The following is a 10,278-nucleotide window of genomic DNA, read 5'->3' as shown; positions in this document are numbered from 1 at the left end:
TCACGAGATATTTTAATACAGACATTATTTTTATCTAAAACAAGCGTCTTCGTAAACGATCAATTGCTCTACATTCGGTGCACAGGGTCGTTTCTAAAAATTATCGTTGAAACATATACAAAACAGTGGTAATACTCACCGAATCGAGGACGTTTATCACTCAAAACAATGAACCGGTAAGCATGGACGCACCTGATATTACTGCCCTTGATGCAGCTTAAAGAGACCCGCCTTCGTTTTGATACTTGAATTTGCTTTGGTGATTAGTTTCCATAAACACGTTGACAAACCTCTTTCCGAAACAATGTTTGACAAAGTTTCATCAGGCGGCCGAAGTGTTTGAAGAAACTAAACTCTCAATCTAACTCTGGTAAACACAGAATGCGGGGCTCCGTAAGCGGCGTAGACTGTACTTAATTTCAATTAAAATGGTAAAGAAATAGTTAAGATTATTCTTTGTTTTAAGTCTTCAATCGAAGTAAAATGTTGCCTTCCGAAGAAGAATTTATGACGTAATTTATCACGTGGTATAAACACACTGAATAAGTTGGCCCCCATTTGATCAACACATGCTATCTTACGACGTTTTATTTCTTTTTCAAATTGATATTTCTGAAGAGTGTTAATATCCGTCTCGAAAATAAGAGCTTTTAATAAAGGTTTGGGCAAATATCGTTTGATTTTGTAAGTTAAAGTTTTAATTTGTTACATTTACTCAATATTTAACTGAAATTCTTCATTTTACTATATTTGGTCGTACGCCCGATGATAAAGTGGACCAAATAACCCCATCTTATCAATGATCGTATCTTACTATCCCTTTTTCAAATAAACATAACTGTATTGTGATAAGATATATTTTTGAAACAAACCTTTAGAATTGAAATGATAGACTGTTTTTTTCTTCTTAAAAATAAAATCTTTATTCGATTTCTCCCTCTTAGTCAATTAATTGAATTTCCTAAGAAAGTTCATATGATGACCCCATTCAGTGCATATAAAATCAAAGTCAACTCTGAATACATTCATTGAATTTCCTTAAATCGCGCTAAAAGTAAAATGTAATTGTTTTATGCCATGTAATCTGCTACATATTTAAACAAAATATTTGAAAATATAGATACCACGGCACGTATTTAGGTCTGAACAACAGAGAAATGTTAACACAACCATCGTATAGAATATTATTAATTACACTCCTTTTCATTTTGTTTTTGTTCTTGTCATTTCAAAGAAGTAACAACAACAACATCAAAGAACAACACCACCAACAACAGCAACAGCATCCTCTTGTATGCCAGTAAGGTCAATGTGGTGAACTCTGACGTTTCTGTGCCATTTAAATGTCATCGTCAGTATCAATGTTCTTGCCATTAAACCACAGTGTGCAGACGAACGCTGAAACAAAGGCATTGATGATTGAGCCACAAGGTGCAGACGAACATAAATTGAATTCTAAACGTCATTGTGCAGCAACACGCTGAAACAATACCAGGAATCATAAAATCACGGTGTGCAGACACACGCTGAAACAAAGTCATTGATCATTAAACCACATCGGCAGACGAACAATGAATCAAAATGAGTGATCATTAAACACTTGTGTGCAAACCAAAGCTGAAAGAAAGTCAGTTAGTGATAATTAAATACAGTGTATAGACGAACACTGAACAAAAATAAGCGACCATGTAAAACTTGTGTGCAGACGAAAGCTGAAGGAAAGTCAGTGTTCATTAAACACAGTGTGCAGACGCACGCTGAACCAAAACCAGGGTAATTAAACACCAGTGTGCACACGAACGCTGAAATAAAATCAGTGATAATTAAACACAGTGTGTAGACTAATACTGAAACAAAGTCATTACTCATTGGACCTCATTGTACAGACGAACGTTAAAGCAAAAGTCATTGTTCATTGGACTTCAGTGTACGGACAAGTAATTGTTCTTTGAACGACAATTAACAGACACACGCTTAAACAAAAGTAATCGTCCATTGGACAGCGTGCAGACGAAAGCAGACACAAATTCATTGTTAATTGGACCACAGTGTAAAGGCGAGCACTGAAACAAAGCTGACTGTTCATTGAACCACAATGTACAAGCGAACGTTGACACAAAATTAGTTGTTTATTGAACCACTGTGTACAGGAAAAGTCCGAAACAAAAGTCAGTGTTCATTGAACCACAATGTACAGGCGAACGTTGACACAAAATTAGTTGTTTATTGAACCACTGTGTACAGGAGAAGTCTGAAACAAAAATAAACGTCATTGTTCATTGAATCACAGTGTATTGGAGAGGTCTGAACCAAATGTCATTGTTCATTGAACCACAGTGTACTGGAGAAGCCTGAAACAAAAGTCATTGTTCATTGAGCCACAGTGTTTAGGAGAAGTCTTAAACAATAGTCAGTGTTCATTGAGCCACAGTGTATAGGAGAAGTATAAAACAAAAGTCAGTGTTCATTGAACCACAGTGTATAAGAGAAGTCTAAAACAAACGTCAGTGTTCATTGAACCACAGTGTATAGGAGAAGTCTAAAACAAACGTCAGTGTTCATTGAACCACAGTGTATATGAGAAGTCTAAAACAAACGTCAGTGTTCATTGAACCACAGTGTATATGAGAAGTCTAAAACAAACGTCAGTGTTCATTGAACCACAGTGTATAGGAGAAGTCTAAAACAAAAGTCAGTGTTCATTGAACTACAGTGTATATGAGAAGTCTAAAACAAACGTCAGTGTTCATTGAACCACAGTGCATATGAGAAGTCTAAAACAAACGTCAGTGTTCATTGAACCACAGTGCATATGAGAAGTCTAAAACAAACGTCAGTGTTCATTGAACCACAGTGTATAGGAGAAGTCTAAAACAAACGTCAGTGTTCATTGAACCACAGTGTATAGGAGAAGTCTAAAACAAACGTCAGTGTTCATTGAACCACAGTGTATATGAGAAGTCTAAAACAAACGTCAGTGTTCATTGAGCCACAGTGTACATGAGAAGTTCAAAACAAAAGACAGGGTTCATTGAGCCACAGTGTATATGAGAAGTCTAAAACAAACGTCAGTGTTCATTAAACCACAGTGTATATGAGAAGTCTAAAACAAAAGTAATTGTTCATTGAGCAACAGTGTATATGAGAAGTCTAAAACAAACGTCAGTGTTCATTGAACCACAGTGTATATGAGAAGTCTAAAACAAACGTCAGTGTTCATTGAACCACAGTGTACATGAGAAGTTTAAAACAAACGTCAGTGTTCATTGAACCACAGTGTATATGAGAAGTCTAAAACAAAAGTAATTGTTCATTGAGCCACAGTGTATATGAGAAGTCTAAAACAAACGTCAGTGTTCATTGAACCACAATGTATTGGAGAAGTCTAAAACAAACGTCAGTGTTCATTGAACCACAGTGTATAGGAGAAGTCTAAAAAAAAAGTGAGTGTTCATTGAACCACAATGTATTGGAGAAGTCTGAAACAAACGTCGTTGTTCATTCAACCACATTGTACTTGAGAAGTCTAAAACAAAAGTCAGTGTTCATTTAACCACAGTGTACTTGAGAAGTCTAAAACAAACGTCAGTGTTCATTGAACCAATGTGTACACGCAATCGCTATAAAACAATTTACTAAAACAATATTCAGACAAACGCTGAAACAAAATAAAATGATATCGTCCATTTCACAAATGTGTACAGACAATCGCCAAAGCAATGTCATTGCTTATTTTTTATATCCGGAACATTAAAATCGTTTTTCTGAACGAAAACATGACAGATACGATTTATATTTTAGACATTTATAAATGGTCACAAAGGTGTAGCACTTAATTATTATTTACATTCAGCAAGAACTTTGTTTGATAATGGCTAGAAACTGTAGCTATACTTAAAACAGCCGCGCACGTTCTTTTCGTTCAATACTGAAACCTAACAAATAAAGTATACATTATTCGCCTTTCGAGGTATTCATACAACACAAAATCCCTGAGAAGTTGTTGTGCTAGTGTTTTAATCTCACATGGGTGGTCACTGGACTAAATGTTCTGTTCTGCTTTGTCAGTCCGCTTGCCTTAGTTGCGTCCCTTTGAATAGGTAGGCTATTACTTGGTTATCAATGCGCTTTTATTAAAATATGATAAAAACAAAATTAGAAAATATAAACTTCGTGTTAGGCTAATCACACGTATAATTTTAGTATGGTATCGATGGTGTGATCTCGCTAGAGTCAATTCAAACTAAGTATGTTTCTATGGATGGGTCAAATATTCCAGATTTATTAATGGCACAAAAACGACCTATGGATAATGGCTGCAGTCTATAGATAGGAACAGTAAATCGATGGATTCGGCGTTGTTCTCTGACGGCAAGTGGTGTTATTTCCTTAACAGAGGCTGAAGTTCATGGATACAGGTCTGGAAGTAGCCAAAAAATGTCACGATACCCTGTGTACAACTTTGAGTTAGCTGTGTCCTTAAACGTTTCGTGTTTTCGTGAGGATATATTCCTGCTCGACGCTCATCTCAAGCCCGACCGATGCATCTGTTAAACTGAGGTGTGTCCTTTTGGACACTGTTGAAGGTAGGTGTTGCCAGCGTTAACTTTGGCCATTAAGAATATTCATTAGTTTCAAATATGGACTAACATCGAGACACTCAGTCCAATGATGCTGGATTGGAAGCTTGGTTTTGGAATGTACATACACATTTTGAGGAGAGGTCAACCTTATCCTTATGCGATGTATTGTCCTACGCAAGTTGATAACATATAAATTACTTATGGTTCACTTTGTATCGTCCTATGCTTCGGAGAGGATGACACATTATACATTATACTCTTAGGATGGTCATTTCATCTTGTTTCGTCATGTAGTTGGTTGGTTTGGGATGTACGTTTATACGATGACTTTTACAAGCTGTTCGCCTTGCATTTACCTTGGCTTCGAAGAGTACGAGGAAGAATACATTTCAGTCGTATAATGGTTATGTCACCTTTGTTTCGTTATATAGATGGTTTGTTTGGGATGAACGCTGATAAGATAGACATAACTAATAGTTCGCCTTGTATCGTCCTTTGCTTAGAGGAGGACGACATATTATACATCATTCTCGTAGGTTGATCTTAATGATGCACTCTTACTCCCAAATAAGATTTAACATAGTTAATACTATTGTTTTAATTTTCCAAAAAAGGGTGAACAAATGTCGAAAACAATGGTCCTTATGAAGGATATCGAGTTTAATTTGAAAGAAATGTGCAGAAATATTTCTACCTTATGTGACTATAATAGATCACAGTAAATCTTTTAGCATTCACCAATCATTTAATATTTTTGCGTTTTCTATTATTACATACAGGGTTACAAACTTGTTATCAGTTATACATATTTCCATAAATGCATTTATTTATTTAGTAAGTAGTTTAAGGTTTATCAGTCAAAATGTATGTTTGTTATACATGAGTATGTATTGAGTTTGAATAAGAATGCCACTTTAACACCTTTCTTCCTTCATGTAAATTGGTTTAAACATATTTTATTCAATATATCTATATATACATATAATACACGTGAAATATAATTTAAGTATTTGCATTAATATATTGAATCGGATTGAAACGAAAGCATAGCTTATAAAGTTTCTCTCCGTGAGAATTAAGTTACACGTTATGCAGAGTAATGAGAAGGTTAGACAATTTTAATTATATGTATATATGTTGTTAATGAAAACATGCAGAATATTAACTTAAGAACGAAAGAAAGCGTTTGAAATAGTGTATAAAAATGATGATTTCGGTAACAAAAAGAAGAAAAGAGAGCATGGATTAAAACAAAAGAAGACAGAGTGAGAATATATGCAAGTTTGATGGTAGTTAGATTGATGATAGTTGGGTACCTGTACCGTTTGGTAGAAATGGTCAAGTCTGGGAATAAAGCATAATCAGAAGCGTTTCGAGTTTTGTAAGAAGTTATGAACAAAACTGAAGATTTTTGAGTTGCTCTCGTTGTTAAGGGTGGGATCACCGTTGAGAATGATATCAATGTCAACACGTGTGATTCTAGACATATAACGAATTAAGGTTTGTCGAATATCCGTATACAAGGGACAATGCAGGAAGAAGTGAGTGCTACTTTCAACTTCACCACATTCGCATAGAGCAGAAATTATAATGTTTTTGCAAAAGAGGTGATAGTTAAGGGCACTACAACTAGTACGCAGTCGAGCGTGGAGTACCTGCAAGCGACGGCTACCGTTGTAATAGTATGGAGGGCAGAATGAAGATTGATTTGAAATAGATCTCTTGAAAGAAGCAATAGAAAGGCTGTCCCGCACATCCCGAGAAAGTACAATGCACGTACAAGAGAAGGCATGCAAATTGATGGTTTGGGTTGTACATTTTCTTAAGATGGCTATTACTTATCCTTCGACTTGTATCGTCCTTTGCTTCGAAGAGAAGGATACATTATACATTATACTCGCAGGATGGCGTTATCACCTTTGTTCCATTATGTAGTTGGTTGGTTTGGGATGCATATTAATGAAACTTCACCAGTGGCCTTTACATCAGCCCCATAACGATTTTCAGTCCTGGTAAGTGCCAAACTGGCCCCAATATCACGAAAATACTTAAGTCAAATCTCAAACTCATTCTCAACACATTTTATCACAAATCATGTATTTTTTTACAGTTTTCTAAGTGCATAATATCATAGAATATGCTGATAAAAGCCTTTGGTCGAATTCCAAGGTAAATATATTTTACAGCCAAACAATGTATTTGAGTACAATTCTGTACGCTTTATAAAGTACTCAAGTATACATTTTGCTCTAGAATTATTATTTTTTAAATATTGACACAATTTTTTTATCAACACATTTTATGAGAAAATACGTTTTTAAAAGTATAAAACATGCTAGATTTATTAAGAATATTATGCTTCTATATGGTGAAATGAGTTTATGGTGAGAGTGAGTTTGAAATTTGACTTAAGTATGTTCGTACTATTGGGGCCTGGTTCCCCAACGTGCGCAAGTGTATATAGCTCTGTCACACGCGATCCACGTTATTCCGTCAGTCTTGTTATGTTGTGTTCGGTGTGTTCTTTTCAATATCGGGTATAACTCGCAGCATTATTCTGGACATCAAAATATATCTGGTGACTCAGTGTTGTAGCTCTAAGTGGAGTTACTCATTCTGGAAAGTTATTCCCGAGTGCAAGCTATGACGAATTGTGTTCATCTTTTTCTCCCTGAGTTGACAGTGCAATCAATTTTTGTTCTTAATCGGTGGATGCTACCAACAGTACTTCTTTTCAAGCCAGGTGTTAATAATGTGTTACCCCACTCAATATGACCGAGATGGCAAATGACCTCTCCGTCAACCACGCTTGAAATCAACGACATTGGATTGCGGGAAGAAAATCGTCCTTGTTCTGAGGATAATCTCTTTCACTGAATAGTATTACCACAACTAATGCGCGTGAATATATAACAGTCATTTTTATATTCTATGTAGATAAGGCTCCGGAACTGAATTCTTTATTTTTTTCCAAATATATATATCATGTAATTTATTTTGACAAAATATGTTTGCCTGTTGTAGAACAAATTAATTATGACAGACACAGCTTTTTTGTTATCCTTTCTCATGTAATATCAATTATAATTTATAATAAAATAAAAATAAAATGCCCAAGTGTAAAACTCAAATTCAACACATTGTGAATATGGGTCCTCTGCCATCAGCATTAATAAAAATTGCATTTGAACACACAGATATGAATGTCCACGATAAAACCTACGAACATTTCTGATTGATATTTCTTCTTTACCATGTAGGCTTCTTATTGAATTGACCATTTGTCATGAGTTTCGGTTTCATCTTTGCTGGGACAAAAAAAAGATAGTTTTAAGTTTGTGGACAACTGGATTTGTCCCTACCCATACCGCAGAGGTAGAATGTTTCATCTCACTTTAGCCTTGCAATGGAGCCCATACCTATGTAGCTATTGGGTATACAGGTCTAGGAGGAAAGAGGCAAATGTATCCAACTATTATACTTAAGTTGAAATTATTTTCATTCGTATTGTGGAGCTGAGAAAAGTAAAGTTATATCTTGGGGAGCCCCGTTTTTTATGTTGTTTCTGATGTGGTATGTCACCAGTACGAAGTCAATGGACCTGTTTTTAATGCAACGTTCCCGGACAAGTTTATTATAAATGTATACTATCTTGTTAGAATTTAAATGCTTCTAAAAATAAGAATAGGTGCTCACCTGCAGCGTCCATGGTGCCAGCGAGGATGTACATCCAGTGCCAGCCTATTATATTCTTCAGCCATAACCCAGCGGAGTTCCCAAGCATTATACCGATCCCCTAAAAGCATATCGAAATGATCGAAGGAACGAAGATCTATTGGAATTAAAGGTCTCCAGCCCATTATACATGCTATATATCAAATATCAAAAGAAATACAAAAAGGTGCATATGTGCATACATAAGAGAACTGTGCTAATTTAAATTGTTTCTATACAACCAATTATTTTCGGCAAATGCCATCAAATCTGAGCCATTTGAAAAATACAGGGTACTCCTCTTCTGTAACAAGTATATCATTATTTGTAACAGGAAATACAACATCGATTATGTTTATATACCTTTTTCTATATTATGTTCTAAATTTTGCAAACGATTTCTGTAATGGGAATAGCAAACTCATTTAAAGGTGATTTTTTAATTTTCAATAAAGTCTCAAATCTTTTTATATGTATTCCAATGTGGTGACTTTAATCATCTTCATACCATTTTCTTCTACAACAATCAGATTATTTTGTTTTCAAATGAATCATAAATATAGTTATATCTCAAACTTCATTAGCAATCAATCTCATTGTTTATATTAATAAATGTAGTTATAGTTATATCTCAAATCTTAGCATAACCAAAACCAAATAAAAGGTTTTCTTCATGTAAGTTGCCCACGTGTGTCTACTACAATTATCAAGGTTTTCAAAAATGAAATATGATCTGTATTCAGGCATATGCTCTTATATAACACATTTTTAGACATAGACAGAACACAAGGCAACACAATGCATTCACCAAAGGCAACCCAATTATTTATTGAATTGAAGCTGCATCTTTTCACTTTCGTTACATTTATTGAACCCAATATGTCTAATCCAAATTCACTAATGGTGCAACCATTGTATCGATATGTTTGAAAACATCGTTGTAGGTAGGAAAACCAAATTATGGCTTAAACAAAGCTTTCATCGCTTGAACTGCTAGCTTACTTCAGATGAAGATTATATAGGGGTAACCAATAGATTTATAAATCGAAGTATTCCAATAGTGTTACCATTAAATGTTTAGTTTTCATATCCCCGTTTCTAAAAACTATAATTTAATTTAAATGTTTATGCGTACAACAGTCGACTTGGAAGTTTGAAATGATGTTTACTTTCAGCTTGATATTCATAGCGGTATCCGCACAATTCGCATCATTATTCGCGAGTAGCTTACACAATATATTAGGAATATCTTCTGAAATAAAAATGCCCTTATAACAATTAGATCTTGAAAGTATTGGTAAAGGTTTTTAAAGATAAAAAAATACATCGGCGTGTACAGATCTCCTTACCTGGATTTATTTGTTAATTACTTCATCATTAACATTGATGTCATTACCTGACCTACAATAGCTATCTAAGTTTACATTTTCTTTGTGTTTAATATACATCATATAATAAAACTAACAATAATTAAATGAAATCTATAGTGACAAGTCCAGTTGTCAACAATTCAAATGTAAACCATGGAGGCACAAGATAAGGACACTGAACGAGAGAAACAAACGTAAAATCATAACAAACAGACCATGCACCGTATCAAAATAGCTTTATCAAGAAATTATGAAACTGTCAGTGGAACACGAGGTAAAAGGGATACGAGTTCACTTGAGGTTAAAACTAGTTGAGAAAGACATAAATTTCAAATTTCCAACTAACTCCTTTCTTTATTACATTTGTTCAGAGTTTGTAATGGACAAATGAATCAAAGGCCCTTTGGAAATCAACGTATCACATGTATAATGTACCATGTACCGTGATAATAACTTTTCTTTTAGGTATTATCGAAAACGGAATCACCTGCTCTAAAGCAAGTTTGCGACTCACTTATGAATCAAATACAAGTATAGAGACAGGCAGTATTATATAACCTCAATCTCATACGCAGTGACCTCCCTTGACCAGCAGGCAGATCTCTGCCACC

The 10,278-nt window shown here is 34.8% G+C and overlaps 1 protein-coding gene across 1 annotated transcript in view; it reads right to left on the bottom strand.

Moving 5' to 3' along the window:
- Positions 1-573: 573 nt before the first annotated feature.
- Positions 574-10,278, bottom strand: part of LOC128219351 (L-lactate transporter-like) — a 28,627-nt gene continuing 18,922 nt past the window's right edge. The window contains exons 11-12 of the mRNA XM_052927158.1: positions 8,280-8,379; positions 574-1,398 (exon numbers count right to left, since the gene is read on the bottom strand). Coding sequence (XP_052783118.1) covers positions 1,340-1,398; positions 8,280-8,379 — 159 coding nt within the window. The 3' untranslated portion in view covers positions 574-1,339. The remainder of the gene's footprint in view (positions 1,399-8,279; positions 8,380-10,278) is intronic.

Source organism: Mya arenaria, chromosome 15 (assembly GCF_026914265.1).
Source record: "Mya arenaria isolate MELC-2E11 chromosome 15, ASM2691426v1".
NCBI classification, from domain to species: Eukaryota; Metazoa; Mollusca; class Bivalvia; order Myida; family Myidae; genus Mya; species Mya arenaria.
This window is presented reverse-complemented; position numbering and strand designations above follow the sequence as displayed.